Raw genomic sequence first — 25,000 nt, forward strand, 5'->3', positions numbered from 1 at the left:
AAGATTTTAATATTCGAATTAAAATTCGTAACATTTTTGCGATCGGAAAAAAAAAGAAAACCAAAATCAAAATTAACGATTCGTATTTTACCAAAAATTCATTAAAATTTTATTCCTTATCGAAGAATCTTAAAGACAAATCTAAAGAAAATCAAAAAAATATAATATTAGAAAAATCGAAGAATAGAAAAATATTTTTTACCGAATAGCCATCGATTCAATTCGAAATGAAAAAGAAAAAAAAAATATATATATATATATATTTTTTTTCAAACTTATTTAACATGAAAATATTATCAAAAAAATGTTTAAACAACGATAAGATAAAATTTGTTACAATACAATGATTAAATAAATTTATCATTATCATTATAAATTGTAAAGAAATAATTACGATTTTAAGATATCTCAAGAACTCATAATATTAAAAACAAGTCCGATAATATAAACGTTGAAACGTATAACATAATTACGAATGACATTTGAAAATATCACGATTTATCAAGTGAGTCTTTTAGAAAGGTGGGTGCGAACATAGGTAACATGATTCCATCGGGAAAAAAAAATATTCGGCGTATCTACCTACCAACCTATCTACCTACCTACCTATCTACTTATCTACCTACCTACCTACCTAAGTGCATGTCCAACTGTTTACTCATTTAAACTAAATTATTCCAAATAAATGAACGTAACGCGCGTTATATACGGTACACGTTGTGCCTACAATACCGGAGACATTCGTTTGCTCTTAATTAATGATCCGCGTAGAAGACGGGAGGATTAATTGCACGCAATCAGATCGCGGTAATTAATTACCGCGTGTTCGGGCCACTTTATTCGCTGTTTCTCTCTTGAGTATACGGGAACTATGAGAGTAGTACATGTATAGAACTAAATGTGCGTGTTCCATGTATCCTACGTGTATGATTATATATATATATACGTATACGTATTTACAAATACGTATCGTTAGATATACAGAGAGAAAGAGAAAGAGAGAGAGAGAGAGAGAGAGAGAGAGAGAGAGAGAGAGAGAGAGAGAGAGAAAGAGAGAGAGGTAAGACGTGTTTATGTGTTAGTTACTGGTAGGTAGATATAAGCCTCAGGGAGGAATTGAGGAAACGAAGAGCTCAAAGCGAGTTAAACAGCCACGAGACCATGAAAATGTTCAAGGTAACGTTACCCTAAGTAGACGTACAACGACGACGACGTTCAATAAGCCTTCGATAAATCCTCTCGATCGTGAACAAGCGTTTACTCTCTCTCTCTCTCTCTCTCTCTCTCTCTCTCTCTCTCTCTCTCTCTCTCTCTCTCTCTCGTTCGTTCTCACATACCACTGAACATCCCTATAGTATATATATATATATATATATATCCTACTTCGATTTCATTAACTTGCAAGTTAACTTCTTTATATCGTTCATTTTCCGGATTCATTCCATACCATAATATTGTATATCTTTGAATCATATTTTTAATATGTTGGATATGATATTTTTTTTCCACCGTATTATGCGACTTTAATAACAAGATTTAATCGTATTGATAATAAAAGTTTTATCGTTCATTTATTATATGTACTTACCTCGTACATATATGATATGCGTTAGGGAATTATCATTTAAAATCGTATGTACAAACGACCTAAGGATTATGTTTTCTTGACACGCGATCTCTGTACATAGTGTGTGTGTGTGTGTGTGTGTGTGTGAGAGAGAGAGAGAGAGAGAGAGAGAGAGAGAGAGAGAGAGCTTCGTCACGGAAGTCGATTCGAAAAGGGACGTTACTATGTATTTGTCTTTTTTTTGCAACATTTTTTATTTTTTATTTCACTTGAGAGAGAAAGAGAGAGAGAGAGAAAGAGAGAGAGAGAGAGAGAGAGAGAGAGAGGGAGAGAGAGAGATGGGGAAGGAGAAGTAATATTTTTTATTATTCATAATAATGAATCTCAAAAATGCAAATATAATATTGTGATAAATGTTATATGTAATTACATATTATTTAATTATTAAGTATTATTTAATTCCAATACTTATCTATGAAAATATACTTTATCTATCAAAAAAAAAAAAAAATGGACAGATCATGGAATTGTTTAAATGATACTTAAGTTGGGAATTTAATGAGATATTAATGAATTTTATTATTTACATTACATTAGCATTTATTTGAATAAATGATTAATCAAAAACAAAATTTAATATTAATAGATCATTATTATTTCTTTTTTTTTTCATTCTTTCTTTCTTTTTTTTTTCATTCTTTCTTTCTTTTTTTTTTTTTTTTTTCTTTTGAATTGACAAATCCAGAATGTAAATATACATTGTGATAAATGTCATACGTAATTAAATATTACTTAATTAATTTAGACATTTTATTTGTGAAAGAACGACAGAGATCATTCGTTCGTTTAAATAAGTAATATTTAGATTTCAATATTAATGAAATATTAATAGATTTTTTTTTTATTTATATCAGCATTTATTTAAAAAGATATGCGATATATTAAATTTTAAATCGTCCCTAACAAAATTTTTATTTATAATTTCGAAAGAGATATAAATTTGGAACAATTTTAGTTTATATGTGCATTTATAAGATATTATCTTAAATGGTGTACCGTAACAAAATTTGAAATAAATCATTTTTATTATTATTCCTTTCCTTTTCTTTTTTTTGTGAAAGTGACGAATAGAAGTATATCTTATGGTTATTCGTATCATCCTCATGGTGTATTTGACCAGTTTTCGTAAAAAGCATTACAAGATGTAATTAGGTATATTATATTATGTTATATTATTAATTTAATATTAACATTTATATAAATTGATAGAATTTAGTGAATAATTTATTATCAAATTGTAAATCCAATATGATGCTATTTCAACCCAACTTATTTTGAATAAATATTATTCAAAAAAAGAAAAAGGAAAAAAGAAGAAAGAAACAAAAAAGGGAATAGAAAAAATAAATAAAAGAAAAAAATAATGTATTATGTGCCTTTTAAAAGAGGTAATATCTCAGGAATAAAAAGAAAAAAAAAGAAAAAGACAAAAAGAATGTTCAGTTGATTCCTATGGATTTATGAAAGCTTCAAACTTTTAAACATTTTTCATCTACCTATTGTACTCTCTCCTTCTTCTTCTTCCTCTCTCTCTCTCTCTCTCTCTCTTTCTCCCTTTTTTCATATCATACAATATATTCTACAAATATGAAACACTTGCACGCCTATACAAAGTACTATCAATATAAAAAAAAATAGGTAAACCCTAACATAAACTAAATTTTCATAAAGTTAAAAATATAAAACTTACAACAACAATAACAACAATAACAACAACAACAACAACAACAACAACAACAACAATAATAATAATAATAATAATAATAATAATAATAATAATAATAATAATAATAATAATAATAATAATAATAATAATAATAATAAAAGAACAGAAACATTTCATTGGACATGTATACCAACGTCATCATATCTAAGATAATCAAATGTCATCGTATAAAAATCTATATCATATAAAAATACTGTGTCATATAAAAATCATATGAACATTAATCCTATAATACAATATAACGTTCTATCATAAATTCGAAATATCAATAAAATCGTATTGATAATAGATTCACTTAATAATCATTTCAATAAAATCGTATTGATAATAGATTCACTTTTCTGCAATTCTTCTCTATTAACTGTCAAAGGAGGAAGCGAGGCGTAAAAAAAAAAAAAAAAGAAAGAAAAAAAAACGAAGAGAAAAGGGTGGAAAAAGGGAACAGAAGAAAAAAGAGAAAAGGAAAAAGAATAAAAAAAAAAAAAAAACAAAACAAAATAAGAAATACAGAGAAAAGAAAGAAAGAGAGAAAAAAAAGAAAGAAAGAAAGAAAGAAAGTAAGTAAGTAAGTATGTAAGTAAGAAAGTTTACTCCTCTCGTGTGAATAATATGAAAGCATCGAGCTTTCAACATTTTTCATATATACTTACTCTTTTCCATCACACTCTCACTTCCTCCCTCCCCCACTCTCTCTCTCTCTCTCTCTCTCTCTCTCTCTCTCTCTCTCTATTTCGGTTTTTCTCTTTCTATCATCTCTACGAAACGTGGCACGTTTTATCAATTTCTCCCTTTCTTCCTTTCTCCCTTTTTCTCTCTTTCTCTCTTTCTCTCTCTCTCTCTCTCTCTCTCTCTCTCTCTCTCTTTCACTCTCTCTCGAATTATATCCTACCAAGCGTATAAAAGGCAATATATTACATAATAAGACGGCATCACGGTAATAATATCGCGATCGCGTATCCAAGACGAATAGACGAGAAACTCGCGCCCTCCCAAACCCTTCGTTTGGGATAAAGAGGTATGGGGTGTAAAGAGAAGGGAAGGGAGTGAGGGGTATTGTAAGGGAGATGTTTGGAATGGTTTATGACGTGCGAGCGAGTGAAATGAGTTGAAGAGGAGGTAAAAGAGATCTTTACGATCTACTTGACGATACGAGACCGTCTTTGCCTCTTCTTCCCCCTACCTCGTTCTCTTCCCCCCATAACCACACTTCATCTCTCTCTCTCTCTCTCTTTTCTTTCCCTTTTTCCGTCGACATTGAGCCGTGGGTAAACTTCACTTACAAAGCCACGCCGTAAGAGGACGCGTCTCGTCTTTACTTCTCTTCCTTCCTCACCCCTTCCCTCTTCACCTCTTATCCCTCCCCTAACTCGTCTCCCTCAGTCAGCTTGCCCATCCTCCTCTTTCTCAGTCCCTCTTCCCGCTCTCCGCGTCTCTTATGTTCCCGTTCACCCTATAAACTCTTCTCGTACTCTTCCTTACCTTATAACAGATCGTGTCGCACCATGCTTTTACTACACTTGGTGTTCGTTGTTAGAGAGAAAAAAAAAAAGAAGGGGTGAAAGGGGGTGGGGGTGAGAGGAGGGTTAAATGAAAGAAAAAAAGAAGGAAGGGGGGGGGGGCGGGACAATAATGTATAGAAAGAAAAATAGGGAAAATATAAAAGGGAAGGAAGATATTCGACGTTTATATTCGTCGTGAAGTAAGTTCGGTGGTTATTCTCTGCAAGAAGATTATTTGCACATTTATGCAGATTTATTATAGCGCAAAGGTGAGCGAGCGTGCTTTACCGTGCGATTCATTCGCGTGCAAATGGACGTTATTGCCTGTAACGTTTAGATTATTCTCATAAGGTGGCGATAAAACGTTTGGTTGTTTTTCTTTCCTTTTTTTTTCTTCCTCTTTTTCTTTTTTCTGTTTTCTGCTTTTTTTTTTTTTTTTTTTTTTTTTTTTTTTTTTCATTCGGTACTCGAGATGCGTGCATGTACGTAAGGTGAGTAATTTAAGAGTAAGAAGGGGTATTGGTATTTAAATGTTAGTATGCTTGCACTTATGGTGATAATGGTAGGATTGATTTTTTTTCAACGAATTAGATTTAATATCGTTTGATTAGATGATTGTGATTATTAAAAAAAAAAAAAACAAAATATAATTCGATCAGGGGAAAATAATGTGAATGTTGTATGTAGTTTCTTTTTTTTTTTTCTCTCTCTTTATGACAGAGCGAGGCAGATTATTGGCAAACAAGAAAGAGTACATTTTCTCGTTTTTCTTTTATTTTTTTTCTTTTTTACAAAAGTTCGGACTAGTAATAACATTCAAATGAATATAAAAATTAATAAATATGAGAATTATGTGATGGACAATGCGTGTAATTAAAAAAAAAAAAAAAAAAAGAAAAAAGGAGAGAAAACCGAGAGAAAAGTGAATTAATAAACAAAGATATAATAATATTTTGGTATTACAAAATTGCAGTAAAAAAAAAAAAGAAAGAAAACAAAAATAGAGATATGATGAACTTTTAAAAAATTTGTAAGAAAAAAAAAAAAGAAAAAGGAAAAGAAAAAAGAATAATTTTCGCTAAGAAGATGCGATTAAATGAACAAACACACACGATACTTCGTTTTAGCACTTTGTAAAAAAAAAAAAAAAAAAAAAAAGAAAAATAAAGAAGAAATTCATTTTACGATAAAGAAAAAAAAAAGAAAAAAACACGATAGATAATAAACAAACAGTAAAATTAACAAAACAAAAATGTAAAAAAAAACTCGCAATATCGTAACAAGAGCGAGAGAGAGAGAGAGAGAGAGGGAGAAAGAGAGGGAGGGAGAGAGAGAGAGAGAGAGAGAGAGAGAGAGAGAAAGAATTTCGATAAGAAATAAGAATCAACGTAAATCTTTTCTTTTTTTTTTTTTTTTGTTTCTTTTACGAAGGAAAATTATATATAATGACTCGCGGAATCATCCCATCGAACGTCCCACATTACTATCGTCGTTTTTATAATGCGCATGATACATATGCATAAGTTGTTCTCAGGTAAGTTTATTCTCATTATATTTAATTATCCCAACACTTATTTTTTCATTATCGAGAGCATCGGCCTTCTCCTCATGGTTGCAACGATGCGCCCCACATACGCCTGTAATCTTGATAAGCCGATGTAAAATACACTGTCACTCGATACCCTTCGTGATATATAATTTTCGCAGCTGCAAGCCGGAAATGCAAAAATGTTTGAGTGCCGTATAAATATATATATATATATATATATATATATATATTATATATATATATATATATATATATTATATATATATATATTATATATATATATATATTATATATACATAGTTGCATGTTACCGAAATCATATTACTTAAGATAAAATATTTTACGATATAATTTCTATTTCATAGAAATTTTTTATTATGAGAGTTGATATTGTAAATTGTAAATTGACAGTTTGTAAATGCAAATGATGTGTAGAGCACTTTGAATTCTTTTTTTATTTGATTTCTTTTTTGTTTTCTTTTTTTTTTTTTTTCTTTTTTAATTCATTTCATGCAAAAGGTTTTTATAACGTAATGCGCGTAAAACGTATGATCTTATTAAATTGTAGCTATCAATTTCGAGATACGAGTTTTTCTTTTCTAATTCGTTTTAAGAATAAAAAATATGTTATTTTTTGTACTATTACGTGATTTTTTTTTTTTTTTAATGACGAAAAGAATTAATATGTCATAATAATTCGTAAATCATGTATTAAAGTTAATTTTCAAATATTTTCAGAATAATCGAAATATTTTTGTTTGTTTCAAAGACGACATAAGATTTGTACGAATAACGATTTCATATTATGTCTGTGTTTGTGTGTGTGTGTGTGTGTGTATCTAATATATAAAAAATAATATAAAAACAAAATTATGCGCTAAAATATTCTAATTGTAAGACAAATCCATTTGTATTTGACATTTTTATATAGAAAAAAAATTTTTTTCTTTTATTCTACATACAAATATAAAATACTTATTCAAAATCAGCAATAATATAGTAGTAATAGCAATAATATTTGTAATCAAATTTTATATAACTATACTATTATATACTATTTTCTACAATTAAATTATCAACTATATAAATTAATCTAAAAAAAAAAGAAAAAAAAAATTTCTAAAAAGTTAATAACACGCAAATATAATATATAAATTTTTGGTTCTAACGTTTCCCCTTCCGTTACGTCAGTAATTAAAAAAAATAAAAAAAAAATAAAAAAAAAATAGAGAACAAATTATTTGGACGATCAGGACGATAATTTGAAAACTGTCAATCAAAAAAAAAAAAAAAAAAAAGAATAAATAAAAATTAATCAACTTGATCATTGATACAAATTAAACGTCAACAATGTTTTTATAATAAATATTAGATTGTTTCTATTTCTCATTGATACGAATGAAATCTATAAAAAAAAAAGAAAAAAATAGAAAACTTCGTCTATAAGCTCTCCAATAAAAAATATTAATTATCTATATCTTTGATTAAAACAAATTAAATACATCGATCGAACTGTCGCGAAATATTTTCATAAAAGATATTAAATTCTTTATATATCGTCTCATTGCTATGACATATTAAATATCGATTAAGCTGTGAATAAATTCTTCCAGCAAAAAAAAAAAAAAAAAAAAAAGAAAAAAAAAAAAAGAAGAAAATTGAAGAAAATATTATTAATATTATTAATTAATACAAATTAAAACCACGAATTATGATAATCAATAAATTTAACCTATCCAAAGGTATTAGAAGATTACTTTTAATTCTTCTTTTGTCACTCATTTTAATATACACAAGTAGATAGATAACCGTATACACAATGAGATACCGTTTTCCAAGGCATAAGCATATATACTTTAAAATAAAATTTAAAAGCCTCTCTCTCTCTCTCTCTCTCTCTCTCTCTCTCTCGATGAGGTAAAACGCGTCCCACGTAAGATAAACGCGCTTTTATGAAAACGCTTGGTCCCGAAGAACGATAAATCGTTATGATTCATCGCACCGTGCGAGACTTTATGGGTGCCATCGTGGCGCTAAGAGTTGAGATTTCTTTGGACTACCAACGAGAGGCGCGCAGAGGGGAGGAGGGAGAGAGGATGGGGGGAGGGTACATTCGTTATCATACCAAGGAAAGTCTTAACTTTTCGTGCGAAACGATTAATGGACGGATACGACTAATCGTTATTGATGCAATAATCGTCCTTTAAATTGTCCTTAAAAATTGCAATTTTTATCGAACGATTAATATACACGTAATATAATAATCAATTACAAAATTTATCACTTAAAAAAAAAAAATTATTAGACATATATATATATATATATATATCGTAATTATTATTTCTTTTTCCTTTTTTTCTCAACAATACATTGTAATTTCAATTTGATATTAATATATGAATTGAACGAAAGAAACTGCATTTCTTTTTATTTTATTTTTTTATTTTTTTATTTTTTTATTTTTTTAATATATCGACATGAACTAATGTTACAAGAAGAAAAAAGAAAAAAAATGGAAAAAGAAAAAGGAAAAAGGAAAGAAAAAAAAGATTGTATTTCTTTTTTAAACGATTAAAATCGTAGAAATAATTTAATATATTATTATTTCGTATATTAAACGTTTGTGATTCAATAATCGTAATGCAAATATACGAATTGATATTATAAAAGAGAATATAACGTTTCAAACGTAATCGTCGATTCGACGAAGATAATTAAAATCCGATGAAATTAATTAACGATCGTTTCACGCACGTGTGTTCAAACATCGACGATTTATTCAACGATACATAAGATGTAACCTAAGAGCCATATGTTCGACCTTGAGAATTCGTTGAATACTCGGATAAGAAAATGCATAAATATAAAAATCACATTGTCAATTTGTAACATTCGAGTTTATAGAATCTTCAAGTCAAGCATGTAATCTTCGATAATGCAAATAATAACCAAGCAAATAAATAAAATAAATGAAAATAAATTCCTAAACAAAATTAGCTATGGATTAGTTTCGAAATCTATCCTTCAAATATCAGAAATGTAAAAGATTCTATGGATTTAGACGAGAAACGATACAAAAGACTATTCATTATCCTAATCATCGGATTCGTATAAAAGATTATGGGTTTATACAAAAGACTATGGGTCCATCAGCAGAATAAAGAATTACCCATGAGATTGTTTAAAAAACAAAAAAAAAAAAGAAAAAAAGAAAGAAAAATATCACCAATAAGACCATCAAATCTTATCAAGGTCATTAGGTTAATAACATCACAAAGTGATATTTTTTAACAGGATCTAAATCGATTAATATAATTGATACTTAACAATAAGACAATTGAATCTTAATCAACGTTCCTAGCTAGATTATTTTTCAATCAAAATTGATATTGTCTAACATGATCTATATTGATTAATATAGTTCATATTCAACAATAAAAAAATCGAGTCTTTAGTAATAAATTCAAACATTTATCAACATCAATGGTCTTTCCTCGTTTTAAAACAATCAATACAATTAATTACGTGTAATGAAATGAACAAGCATGTAATATAAATTATGTATTACATGTATCACATTTCTTCGAAATATAATACATCGTTACAATTTCAATTTGTGAAAGCGAATATTTATCGCGGATCTACCACACATGAGTAAGAGCTCCACGGGATCCTTCAAAGAAATCGCGTTCTCCCATTAATTCGCGGGAACGCACGGTGAGCGGTATTTTACTGAGAATCTTCAAAACGATTTCTGAACTATTTGCCTGTGCCCTTGTTCATTGCGATCGAATGATTGATCACTATGACTTTGACGATTAGAAAGAGATAGAAAGTGTAAGGTAGAGGGGTGGGAGGGTGTACAGATCGTATATCCTCCTTTCGTGCTAGTGAAATGACCATCATCGTTGATCCTGCGACTAAACAAATTCACGTAATTGATCGAATTAATTTCATTAATTAATCAATCGAAATAATGATTAATAGTTGAGGACAATTTTTAAGATCAATCGATTAATCTAATTAAATTGATTTAATTCGATTAATTAATGATTTAATTCGATGATTTAATTTTTAACAGTTTGACTATGAAAGGCGTATATATACGCTCTCAAATATCTATCGATATATAAGAAAGATGTAAATATATTCCCTCTAGACTTTTTTTTCTTACTGTAAGATCTTTTACTGTTTTAACAATTGATTCAACATAGAATTTATTAGAAATAAATTATTATTATTATTATTAATTACTTATTTAATTTATTTATTAATTTATTTTTTAATTTATTTATTCGCAGTGACTTACATGCGAATATCGGCACTGTTTGGATTAATAATTAAAGGTTCAATAATTTTTTGAAAAACTCAAAATTTTAGAAATGATTAAATAACGATTTTTTGTTTTTTAATATTTGACAGATATCAAATTTCATGATTTAACTTGTAAAAATCATGGATATTTTTTTATAAAAATTTATTCCTACATTATGCGTGTGTCTGTCAATGACACAATAATATTATCTTAAATTTATTTTCTTAAAGCAATGATATTATCTTAAATTATCTAACGCAATAATAAATATCTTAACTCAGAATTCATTTAAAATTAAATAAACCAACGTTATAACGAAAGAAAATTACATTTTCTAATGTATCCGTCGAATTTAATGTAATTCAGTCTCGAAAGTCAAAAAAAAAAAAAACAAAAGAGATCATAAATATTACTTCGTTCTAATTAATATCCCTATAATTAATTTTGATAATTTAAAAATTAATTAATATAAACAAATTGAAGAATTAAACATAATTTCGTCCAATAAAGAAAAATAATCAAACTTTAATGTATACGTCGAGACGACGGATATCAATGGAAATTTATTGTACGATAAGTGTTTAAAAATATGTTAATATTAAAAAAAAAAAGAAAAAAGAAAAAAAAACAAAAAACAAAAAAAAAAGTAAATAATATTACATATAATTACACAATAATATTACATAATATTAATAGAAAAGCGTACAAAAAGACAAAAAAAAAAAGAATAAGTAATAACAATAACAACAACAACAACAACAACAACAACAACAACAACAACAATAACAATAATAATAATAATTTTAGAAGAAACAAAATTTTGATCCTTATCTCGAGAAAAGAAAAAAAAGATAAAGAAAGAAAGAAAGAAAGAAAAGAAAAAGATGAAGTAAAAAAGAAAAAAAAAAAAAAAAAGAAAACAAAAAAGAAAAGAAAGGAAAGGAAAAAGGTCGAAGTTCATCGAAACGAATTTAAACGGCCACACGAACTCGCTCGGTCAGAAGAAGCATGATATACTACAAACCCACGTAAGGGATCGTGCGAACCTAACAAAGATGCAAGGACGCGGATCGTTAGTAGTAAAGTTACAACAAAGTGGGTAGTAGTCATCCTTCAAAGAAACAGAAAGAAGGAAAGAGGAAGAAAAGGAGGGGAGGAAGGAGGTGAAAGAAGAGGAGGAGGAGGACGAGGAGAAGGAGGAGGAGAAGGAGGAAGAGGAAGATGAGAAGGATGAGATGAAGATTGGAAGAGGAAGAAGAGGAGGTGAAGCTGGAGGTAAAGATGGTGGAGGTGGTGAAGACGATAGTGGTAGAGGAGAAGTAAAAGAGGGATTACGTACTGGGTCTCAAGAGGTAATATTATTTTTCCTTAGCGGCGTGATAATTGGCGGCACGGCGTGGAAAACACGCGAACAGAACTCTACGCGGGAGAAACCACTTTCATTGGCATGGAAATTGCATGCGTGGCTCGCATACTACTACTACTACTACTATTACTACTACTACTACTCTCTTCCATGGCTTTAATCATATTTCGTATTTCGCGTGGGTAAGAAACGAAATGTGGTAAGACGTAGCAGTAGGATGGATATAATTGCAAGTGGTATATATACTCTCTTGAATTATTCCAATGTGATACCGATCTAAATTCGCTTTCTATAACAAGAATTCTTTTCTTTTCTGTCTCTCGTTTTTTTTTTTTTCTTTTTATCTCTCCCCTTCTATTTTATTTTCTCCATCGTGTTAAAATTCGTTATTATCAGATTTGTTTTTCTTATTCTTTTTCCTCCTGTTCTTCTTCTTCACTCCTTTTTCTTCGATTTTTTTTCTTTTTTTTTTCTGTTTTTTTGTTTTCTTTTTTTTTCGTAGTTTATCTAAACCCTATTCATTAAGATCGCTTCTTTGTTTTATTATAAAAGGGAAAAAAAAAAACAGAAAAAAAGGAAGGAAAATCATAGATAGACAAAATATTCTTGATTTTCATCGAACTATTTCTCTTGAATGTTTTCTATAAAAAAAAAAAAAAAAATCTTTTTTTTTCTCTCTATAATCATTGTTCCTATATATAAAAATTGCGGAAAAAAAAGAAAGAAAGGAAAAAAAAAGAAACAAAAATTTCGTTGAATTACTCTACCCGAATGTTTTCTAAAAAAACAAAAAAAAAATATCTTTTTTGTTTCTATAAATGTATAATTGTCCCTAGACTTATGCCTAGTAACTAAATCCCAACTATGAATCACTGTGCCTGTGTATAAAAATTCATGAAAAAAAAAGAAAGAAAAAAAACAAAAAAAAAAAAAAAGAAAAAATTTCGTCGAACTGCTTTTTTCGAATATTTTATATAAAAAAAAAAAAAAAATTTCTTTCTTTCGTTAATTATTAATTAGTAATCATTTATTACTCTTGGAATTATCCCTAATAACAAGATCTCAATTTTGAATCACTGTTTCTGTGTATAAAAATTCACGACAAAAAAAAAAAATGAAGAAAAAGAAAAAAAGACAAAAATAAAAAAAAAAAAAACGAAAAAAGAAATAATAATCGAGAAACTTTCACGAATAGAAGAAAGAAGAAAACTAATGTTTACGAGAACTTAATACGATAATTCTCTTGAAACATTTTCAAAATAATATATATCCTCTTTTGCTCATTCTATAATTTGAAAAACGAATGGAAAAGAACAAATATCTCGGTCCAGTATTCCAAAAACGTTGAAGCCACCATACCCCTAGTTCACTTTCCTTCCGCACCCTTTCCCCTTTCGCGAAACCAAAACGAGGCATCGTGGGCGTATCCCGGATGGACCTAATAAATTGTTTGTTGTAATTAAATGAGTTCGAGGGAGTCGTGTTGGAGGTTGAAACGTGAAGGGAGGAGAAGGAAGGAAGGAAGGAAGGAAGGAAGGAAGGAAGAAAGGCAGGAGAGAAAGAGAGAGAGAGAGAGAGAGAAAGAGAGAGAGAGAGAGAGAGAGAGAGAGAGGTGGACCATGGAGAGAGATGAAAGAGGAGAGGGTGAGGTAGGGGGGGTGAGGAGGTGGGAGTTAGGGATAGGGGTGCGTGCTAGGTGGAAGGGGGTGCAACCTTCTCTATATATAAAGGAATAAAGATGAACGGCCTATGGATGGGCCGCTATCTGCGCCGTTGGAACAGAAACACGCTCGTGGCGCGACAGCCCCTGACAAATGACGGCAGAGAGCGGCGGGGCTATTGCCGCCGCCCTGGATCGCTTTCCCCCCACTTCTCCAACCTCAACCTCCACTACTACCACCTCAACCTCTACCTCCATCACCCCAACCTCCAGCACCACTTCCTCATCCTCTAGCACCAGTTCCAACTCTGACTCCCATACTCGTTCAACTAGAGCTCGCTCTCGGTGAGGATCCTGCACCATCGGGTACGACTACGACTACGACTACGAATACGGATACGGATACGGATACGGATACGGATACGGATACGGCTGCACCACCGTGCTGGAACCACCCTCCGAGACCATGATTAAACATGGGGGTGGAAAAACGAAATTGAGCGGCGAATATTCTAACCCAAGCGTTAAACCCAATGAGCTCACGATTGGCTTGGAAATGAAATGAAAAAAGAAAGAAAAGAAAAACGAAAGAAAGAAATGGAACAAAAAAAAAAAACTTTTCGAACGTTCATACCTACGATCTAATGAAATCTACGATTTCTTTCTCTCTCTCTCTCTCTCTCTCTCTCTCTCTTTCTTTTTGTTCCAATTCTTTTCTTTTCTTTTCTTTTCTTTTCTTTTCTCATTCATTTTTTTCTAGCCTTGTCTTTATATTATTATCGTTGTTATTTTTGGTTTTATTTATTTATTTTTTTTTCTGTAAAAATTTGACGACTCGGTTTTATTAAAAAGAAAAAAAAAATAGAAGAATATGAGCGTGATGATCAGGAACGTGAACATCATGCGGGGTGTTTTATTATTATTGTTGTTGTTGTTGTTGTTGTTATCATTATTATTATTGTTGTTGTTGTTGTTGTTTTTGTTGTTGCTGTTTTTATTTTCTTTACTCTTTATTTTTGTTATTCATCGTATTTGTATTGTTAGAATCAATCCAATTTATATTGTTAGAGAGAAAGAAAATGGTGAATTTTGCTCGTTATCGTTCACTCTATCCATTTTGAATACTATGATCTTACATGGTTATATACTTGAAACGTTTCTCTAACGATATAACGATATGCATGATCATATGTAGGATCTTCTCCTTTTTTTTCCTCTTGTCTTCTTCATTCATTTCTTTTTTATCTCTTTCTTTGTTATCTATCGATCTATTCATATTTCTTTTAAAGAGAAAGAGACACATAGAGAGACAGAGAAAGAGAGAAAAAGAGAGAGAGAGAGAGAGAGAGAGAGAGAGAGAAAAGTGGACCTCTCTTTGTTATTCTCCATTATCGAATTTAATTAATATGACTTTACACGATTGCTCGATTCAAACGATTTTCTATGATTCTAATTAAACGTACGATTTCCTTTTTTTCCTTTTTCATTCATATTTTTGCAAATCCTTTTTTCGTTATCCATTATTTTATTATTTCTCGATCTAGTCATCATCAGCTTTATTGTTTTAAAAAGATAAAGGGAGAGAGAGGAAGAGAGATAGATAGATAGATAGATAGAGAGAGAGAGAGAGAGAGAGAGAGAGAGAGAGAGACTTCTAATCGGTGCATTTCTCTTTGTTAGAGTCCGCTATTGATTTCGAAATATTATCTATGGTTTTACACGGTTGTACGGTCGCGTAACGTTCCCGGCCAATGTTTTGTTACGGTACGAACAAAAGTGGCCGATTTATCGTCGAATTCCATCGGATACGAAGGAAATTGATTTTCCGTTTAGAGAGAGAAAGAGAGAAAGAGAAAGAGAAAGAGAAAAAGAGAGAGAGAGAGAGAGAGAAAGAGAGAGAATTTCACACAGGGTATAGACCCTTGTATTTTCTATTTTCGAGCTTGGAAAATTCGCGGGATCGCGGTAGAAAAAAGTGATTTTCATCGTTTTCACCCTTTGACCCTTTTATCGGGTTGAAAAACACGAACGTATACTCTTTATACGTATTAGTACACACACACACGAACACACACTAACATACGAACACATAAAGGCACGTACACATACACATACATATATATTTTTTTCATATATATATATGTATGCATTTTGTAAGAGTGAGATAAATAGAGATACAGAAAGAGAGAAAGAGAGAGAGAGAGAGTGAGAGAAAAAGAGAGAGAGAGAGAGAGAGAGAGAGAGAGAGAGAGAGGGGTCGAATAGAAGAGAGATGCATTTATTTTATGGACGAGAAAGGGGAGTGGAGTGACAGGGTTGATAGGGGGGGTATGAAGGGGGCGGTTAGGAGGCATATGGGTGATAGGGATGGTAAGGGTGGTAAGGGGAGGTTGTGACGCGCTCGAGAGAGACGCAAAGCTCGGGCCGACGCGTTGGCCCGATGGATTTGACAGAAAGCTTTACAAAGCGTTGTCGTGGGCTCTCGCGCTATTTTGTATTTTATTTTCAAGCGGCACGCGGATTGGACACGGACGTTAACAGCACTCGTTGTAATGCTTTATAATGCCTCTGTGCTCTCGGCGCTCGGCAGAACTACATGGAAAGGGGGGTAACTGGCAGGCAGCACGCGCGATCTTGTACGCATACCATACGAAAAGCAATTCGCGTTACCCCTTCTTCCCTTTTTTTTTCGTTTCGTTTTGTTTTGTTTTGTTCTTGATTTGGAAGTTTTTTTCTTTTTTCTTTTTTTATTTCTTTTTTTTTATTTTTTTCCCCCCTCATATAAAATATGTTCGCGTAACATGGACGGACGATATTAAAAATTTTTCGCATTATACTCCTGCGATCTGTTACATCACTAGGATATATATTTTAAAAATTTTATTTACTAGCTCATACTTTGACAATGGTATGATATTTTTAATGGAAAGAGAGAGAGAGAAGACATTAAAAATTGATCGAATTATACCATGTTATTTGGTATATCCCGAGGATAAATTAGAAAATTCGTTTTTATTGATGAATAATTTGACGATATATATATATATATATATAGAGAGAGAGAGAGAGAGAGAGAATCAGGTAAAAAAATGTATCGAATTATATCCGTTATATCTCGACGTGATATTTAAAAATTTTATTAATTGTTATCTAGATAATGATATAACCGTGTTTCGTAGAAACACGAGATGTCTGATTTCAAAAGTATGATTTCGAGAATGAAAAAATAATAAATCATAAGTTTATCGGAAGAACTATTTCATTTTTTTTACAATGAAAAATTACACGAAACGTATTTGAATTTAATCGAATGATTTATGATCGTGAAGATTTGATGATAATATTTTCATCGAATTATTTAAAAGGTACGTGTCTAAGTAATCAATAAATGCAATAGAAATTATTAGATACGAGTATTATCTCGTATGTATATGCGAATCTATCAAAATTGGAAATAAATTCGAGAAAATAGATCGTAATCCATGGGAAAATAATTATAATTAGACAATCGATCATTTGATTTTATATGGACAATTTAAAATCGTAACATTTATTTAAATAAAATATATATCAATAAATTTGTCAAACTATAAGTAAGAATATATTATTCGAAATGAATCGAATTATCATAAATAATAATCTCTTTTCGAATAGAAAATGAAAAACGATTGATTAGTAAATAAAATTAGAATATTTTGCTTTTGTATAATCGAGTAACCGATATTGCAAATAAAATATCGTAAATAAAAATTAATCGAATCTAGAAAAATAATTAAATTCGATCAAGTGGTTATTTATTTGCAATTGATACTTTCAAACAATCAAACAGCATTATAAATAAATTGTCGGTATTTATAATAATTAATGAATAATACAAATTACGTATTCCTAATATTTAATTATATATATTAACAATAATATTTCTATACATATACTAATCATTTATTTACTTCTAACGAATTGTTATCGCGTTATAATAAATAAATATAAATTAATCGATTAAATTATGAAAAGTAATTAAATTCGATTAGACTTTGTTGAATTAATATTTTTAAACATTTTATCGATATTTAAAATAAATGATCGATAGATAATATAAGTGACACTTAATTATTTATAAAAAAAAAATATATATATATATAAACATATATATACATATATACTAACCACTTACTTCACCAAATACTTAATTAAAAAACAATACCGATCGAATAAATATGGAAGTGGTTCGTTCGAGAAAAGGAAAAAAAAAAAGAAAAAAAAAAGGAAAAAAAAAAGAAAAAAAAAGAAAAAAATCAAGAAAAAAAGAAGAGAAAGAAAGTAAGAAAAGGAACAGAAAAAAAAGATTTAAGAACATATTGCTTCCGGATACGTATTTGTATTATCTCGTCGAGTTAAGGAATCGATCAAAATCACGAAAGGAATTCGTAGGACTGTTCCCAAGGCGGTCTCGGTTCTCGTAACCCATGGAGGAGCGAGCATAATGGGGCACCATTTGGCCGTGCGCACGCGCATTATTGCGCTTGCGCTTACTTCTCCTTCTCTCTCTCTCTCTCTCTCTCTCTCTCTCTCGCTCTAGCTCTCGCTCTTTCTCTTTCTCTGTCTCTCTCTTTCTCCATCGAGCATTTCTCTCACTAGCAAGCGGTACGGCGCATCTTTTATTCATCCGACAGAGTGGAGCCTTAATTTGAATTGAATAGGATTTATAAATTATTTCAAATTATAGTTGCGACGCATGACCGGTACTGGGGCTCCGGTAGGAACCCACGGCTACCGGGCAACCTCGGGCAGACGTCGTCGTCGTCGTGGCCATCGTCGTCGTCGTCGTCGTCGTCGTCGTCGTGAACGTCCTCCGTGAACGTCGCCGTCGCCGTCGCCATCCTCCATTCTCCTCCTCGAGGAAAGGTACGGAAGAGAACTGAAAGTACGGAGGACCAGGAGGAATAAGAAGAGGAAGGAAAAAAGAAAAAGAAAACAACAAAAGGAGAAACAAATAAATAAATAAAAGTAAAGAAACCAAATAAAAAAAAAAAAGAAAAAGAAATGGGAAGAAGAAGAAGAAGAAGAAGAAGAAAGAGATAAGAAGGAGGTTTAAGTGGAGGTGGTAGAGGAGGTGAAATAGATGGAGGAGATGGAGATGGAGAAGGAGGAGGAGGACGGAGAATAGTTACTCTCTTTGCTCTCCTCCTTCCACTTTCTTTCTCTTAGGATCGCACCGGCAGGTGCACGCGTGCGGCTCCAGATAGAAAGAGAAAAAGAGAGAGAGAGAGAGAGAGAGAGAGAGAGAGAGAGAGAGAGAGAGAGAGTGAGAGAGAGTTTGAGGAAAAGAAAGAACCAACAGAGAAACGGACGAAACCCTTTTCTTGTATCGCCTCTTTGTCGAGATTCTCTTACGTAAGCACGGCATTGGCATCTCATGGTGGAATTCAAAGTCCCTCGGGCGTCGTTGCCTCTGAAAAGAAAAGTACCCTTCTCTTTTTCTTCTTCTTTCTCCTCCTCCTCCTCCTCCTCCTCCTTCTCCTTCTCCTCCTCCTTTTTCTTCTTCTTCCTCTTTCCTCTTCTTATTCTTCCTCATCCTCATTCTCATCTTCATCCTCCATCTCCTCCTTCTCCTTCTCCTTCTCCTCCTTCTTGTCCGTCCTTTCCGTCTTCTTCTTCTTCTTCTATCTCTTCTTCCGGTTCTCTTCAAAGAAAAAGTTTCCAGGAGAAGCAAAGGAGAAAAAGTTGCACCTCATCGTGATGCAATTTTACGTATAGTATATAACTCGAACAGTGTAAGAAGATCGACTTCAACGAAAATGGCCACTTTCGAAAGTTTCGTGGGAAAAAGAAAAAAAAAAAGAAAAAAAAAAAGAGAGAGAAAAAAAAAGAGAAAGGAGAAGAAAAAATACAAGGAGGAAGAAAGAGGGATGAAAAATAAGGAAGGAAGAAAATGATGGAACTATATTTTCTACGACATAAAGAAATATATAGTATCCATATTGATATACCTATATGTATTGTAAATATATATACATATATTGTATATATACGCACAAATACATATATGTATATATAACAATTCATTATGCGGGGAAACTAACGAAATGCATATACGTATATATATATATATATATATATACATACATACATACATTCACATTGTATATATAAAGTATGTAACAAAACTTAAAAAATGGATTTCGTATATATGAAGAAGAAAATTATGTTCTATCGATATAGTAATATTTGAGTTATTAGTTAGTTCCATCAAAAAAAAGAAAATAAATAAATAAATAAAATAAAATAAAATAAAATAAAATAAAAAAAATAAGATATAATAATATAATAAAAATATGTTCTATCAATACGGTTCCTTGAATGGATAATTTTTAACTTAATAGACCCATTACAAAAAAAAAGCAAAAAAAGAAAATGAAGATATGACCCGGTAAATGATCATTTTCTGAGTTATTAAACTTCCGTCAAAAAAAAAAAAAAAAAAAAAAGAAAATAGAAAATAGAAAAAGAAAAAAGAAAAAAATTCTTTTATCAATATGGTTCTGTAAATGATTAATTTCTATATTATTATATTTCCAGATATGATCTTACTACAGTGCATCGCCATACGGCAAATCATAAACGAAACGCATTTAAGCGAATGCATTCATTACGCAGTACATTGTCTCACCAATACAACGGAAGAAATAAACACAGATTCAATAGGTAAAACTCTAACAACAAGAACAACAACACTTAACAAAGCTTACAAAGCTTGGAATTTTGGAACGTGTTCGAAACACAATGAAACTACGTGCCTTTATTCCGACAGGTGATAAATATTTCGAACATTTCATATAAGAGAATATCAACCACACACACAGACACACACACACACACACACACACACACAAACAGACATATATTGTATCATTATTTTTAATTAACAAATAACTAATGCGAATGGATACGCCGATGTAAAATCATAATTTGAAAGTTCTATAATTAAATATATTTAGGAATTAATCATCTCCGTAATCATGCTAGCTGATAGAATTATATTATATTTTTTTTTCTTTTCTTTTTTTTTTGGTTCTCAACATAGAAAAGTATCATTTGTGAAATCGCGTAATTTTGTTACATCCTGTATATATGCAATTATATATATATATATGTTTCTGTGTTTATGTGTGTGTGTGTGTGTGTGTGTGTGTGTGTGTGTTGAAACATTCTTCACTCGTAACGATTTGTCCACGAGCTTTCGGTTACGGCTCTTCGAATTCTTCTTTTCTTGCGAGACTCCCTCGTTTCACAACCAGTTAGGTATGTTTCTTTGATATGAGCTTCTTTTGCTCATCCAATTTATCGGATTTAATATGTCGTCTCATGATTCTTCTATTTTTGATTAATTCCAGATAGCAATTTTTCATATAAAAATTTATCATATTTGATACGTTGTCTCGTGATGTTGCCTCCCACTTTTTCTTTCTTTCTTTTTTCCTTATTTTCGATTAATCACGGCTACTAATTTCATTCGTCAAATTTATCGTACTCGATATGTCCTGTTTCACGATTTTATTCTCTCTCTCTCTCTCTCTCTCTCTCTCTCTCTCTCTCTCTCTCTCTCTCTCTCTCTCTCTCTCTCTCTCTATTTTCAATTAATCGAAATTTACATCTTTGTTCATTAAATTTATTAGATTTAATATATTGCGCTATATTACAATTATTTTTTCTTTTTTAATACTTTGAATTAATCGCAGTTTGCATTTTTCTTTTTTTTTTTTTTCAAATTAAATTTATTAGATTCGATATATATCGTTTTGCGATTCTTTTCTATTCTTAATTAGTCGTAACTACTAATTTTAGTTCGTCAAATTTATCATGTTAAATATATATTTTGTACGTATTCTTTTTTCTTTTTTTATTTTTATTTTTTACTTCAAATTAATTAATTTTCATTTTATCTTAAAGAAACAATACGTTGTGCTCCATGATTTTTTTCTTTTAACTATTGAAAATAATAAATTTGATAATAATAATAATAATAATAATAATAATAATAATAACAATAATAATAATAATAATAATAATAATAATAATAAAATATTTGATTGCATTCGTTTGAATTTATTTACTTTTGAAATAATGAAAGGAAAATGTACGATGAAATTTCATGCATGACATCATTAACGTGATTTCATTCGATGATAATTTTTTCAGAATTAATGTAAGCACGATTCTAATCTCTGCATTATTTTCATTTCTTCTCACGTACCATGTTAGTAACTAATGTTAATGTGGAATAACTATTACATCGAACGCTATAAAGAATGTGAATAAGATGATTATGTCAACCAGAAGGTTGTTGAATACTAATAATATTTGTAAATGATCAATGATATCATTTCGTCTTATCGACAAAAAAAAAAAAAAAAGTCTTTATTGTACGTCAAAATATCATTAAAATTAAATTTACAGATATTATAAATATTTTTATTTTTACGTCGACTTCAAGATAATTATAAAAATTATCTAATTTCTAATTTTTTTTTATAACTTCAACGAGTCAATTGAATTAAAAAAAAATAAAAAAAAAAATAAAAAGAAAAAGAAGAAAAGAAAAAATTATAAAGTTAGTTATATAAAAATTATAAAAATCGTATCTTATGAATTAAAAAAAAAAAAAAAAAGGAAGAAAAAAAAAAAAGATAAATATGATCTTTATATTTTTTAACGTTATAAATTTTGTGATTTATTTTATGATTTTTATGATACATTATGATGCGAATAAATCACATATTTTAATTTCTTTTTACTCCATCATTGATTGTCTAATTTCAAATTGTATATTATAATTATTATTGTATTGTAATTTTAATTAAATTGTAATTTTAATAATAATAAAAGTGTAATTTTAATTATTACCGTATTGCAACTTTAATTAAAATTGTAATATTTTAAAATGACATTTTAATATACTCATCAATATAATATAATAATATCAAATAATAGCAAATATTTTATTTCATTGAGCAATTCATTGTTATATATATATATATCTATGTAAATTTAATATGATTACATAGATATGAATATATTTTTCATAATATCCATATTTTTTTTCCTTCTCTTTACATTTATCATACTAACAGGAAACGAGGCTATCAACGATAGTCATGAATGGAAGGTCGATCAATAAGGAAAAAAATATTGAGATGGTTGAATACGTTTCTACATCGTTAACTACACCAGTTGAATTTCTTTTTTTGCAAAACACTTGAGTCCTCGCTTCCTTTCTTTTTCTTTCTTTTTATATTTCTTCTTGAGTAATTCATGCTCGTCGTCGATTCCAGGAAAAAAGTTTATTTTTTTGCCCCTCGAACTTTATCGTATCTCTGGCAGATTGCCAAAAAAGAATTGAACTCCATTCAGGCGAGATGTTTCACTCGAAAACGTATACTATGATTGTAACGAAAGATGTATTTATAAAATAAATATTTACGACGAGATATGTTTTCTTCGTATATTTTTCATTTCTTTTCTTTATTTCGTTAAAAAGAAAAAAAAAGAAAAAGAAAAAGAAAAAAGGAAAAAAAATTCGTACTTAAATTTAAGAAATATTAACGTTCGTCAATAAGTTACATTAATGAAATTTATTATTTATAAGTTTTATATATATACTTTTTTTTTTAATAAAATATATATATATATATATATATATATATAAATAAATTTTATATAATATAAGTTTCATATATTTAACATAATTTATTTATTATATATAAGTTTATATTATATAACTATTATATAACTTTTACATAATATGATGTTCCTTTTTCTTTCCTTATAAGAACAAAAATTAATTTCGCAAGATTATTCAAAATTTAATCGATTAAAACGTTTACTTGTGAAATAATTTTATCAAAAAAAAAAAAAAAAAAAAAAAAAAAAAAAAAAAAAATTAAAAACAAATCTTAAAAGTTTACAACTAATTAGATTAATATTTGTACAATATATATGTGAGATAAGTATTTGTAATTTAGAAGATACATAATTTAAAAACATTGAAAATACATTATTAGAAATGAAAAATCTTATATCAAAAAATTAAGACAAAGAGAGAAGAAAGGAAATATTCAGAAATACGATCGATATTTAATTAATCGTAATAATAATTATTACGTCCTAATGAACATGTTTCTTTCAAACTTCTTTCTTCCTTTCTTTCTTTTTTTTTTTTTTTTTTTTTTTTTAATAAAATTATTTCACACGAGTAGAAAAAAAGAGAGAGAGGGAGAAAGACGTTCAGATAGAACGATAGGATGAAAAAAAATTTTTATAGAAATATCCATAACCATATCCGACGGTTAGACGGAAAACATTATAATATAAAAATAAGATCGATGGAATTCGGGAAGTATCAATCGAAGATTCCCACGGCGCTAGAGCTTGGCTCGATTAAATCAGAACAGAAAGGATCAATAGGAATGAACGAGGAGAGGAGAAATAGTCTCTTTAAGAAGTCACCGACGAGAATGATGCAGTTTAGATCGTTGGATTATTCCCGAGGGGGAAGTAGTACGTGGATATCAAAGGTAGAATAGAAAGAGGGAGAAAGATAGAGATAGATAGATAGAGAGAAAGAGAGAGAGAGAGAGAGAAAGAGAGAGAAATAGAGTAAAGGTAGCTTCGAAGGTGGCACGATCGTCGCGCGAAAAGGGATTCCCGTAGGAGATCGCGTGGCTCCTCGTAAATATGGTAATCCTAAAGTATCAGGACAACCTGGTGGGTCGGGAACGATAACGACCATTATGTGAATGCTCGACGAAAAGGGAATTAGGGGAATCATTTGTTAGCCGAAATGTCCGTCGCAGCTGATATAGTCCCTTGTATGCTTATAGGGAGTTTGTAATTTAGGATCGAACGATTCGAGAACTCTTATTCCTCTATGGTCCTCCCCATTCGGATCTTTCAAGGATCGTAGCTCTCACTAACCTTGAGATCTTTCATGTGTATCCTTTCTTATTTCTTTTCCGTAAAACCTGTTTCCGTCTGAATCAATGAATCGAGAGACCACTCTCTAAGAAGAAATTGATCGATCCCATCGGAGAAAAAGTTTCGAGGGAGAGAGAGAGTGAGAGAGAGAGAGAGAAAGAGGGAGGAGGATGGGAAGGGAGAGGTCCTGTCTGTGTGTCCGTTTGTGTATATATCGATCGATTTTTTTTGATCGATATCTAACGGCTAAAGAGATTTAATGAAAAGTATAAGAACGTATTTCG

General features: G+C 30.1%; 1 protein-coding gene across 4 annotated transcripts in view; it reads right to left on the reverse strand.

Annotated features, from left to right (window-relative positions):
• LOC124428484 overlaps positions 1 to 25,000 on the reverse strand; it is a 201,045-nt gene that overhangs the window by 39,443 nt on the left and 136,602 nt on the right. Inside the window, exon 7 of one of the 4 annotated variants that reach the window (XM_046972570.1) lies at positions 6,509 to 6,559. The exons of the other annotated variants lie outside the window; for them this stretch is intronic. Within the exon in view, the coding sequence (XP_046828526.1) occupies positions 6,524 to 6,559 (36 nt within the window). The 3' untranslated portion in view covers positions 6,509 to 6,523. Of the gene's footprint in view, positions 1 to 6,508; positions 6,560 to 25,000 lie in introns of those variants that run through there. 4 annotated transcript variants of the gene reach the window in all.

Source organism: Vespa crabro, chromosome 12 (genome assembly GCF_910589235.1).
Source record: "Vespa crabro chromosome 12, iyVesCrab1.2, whole genome shotgun sequence".
Taxonomy (NCBI): Eukaryota; Metazoa; Arthropoda; class Insecta; order Hymenoptera; family Vespidae; genus Vespa; species Vespa crabro.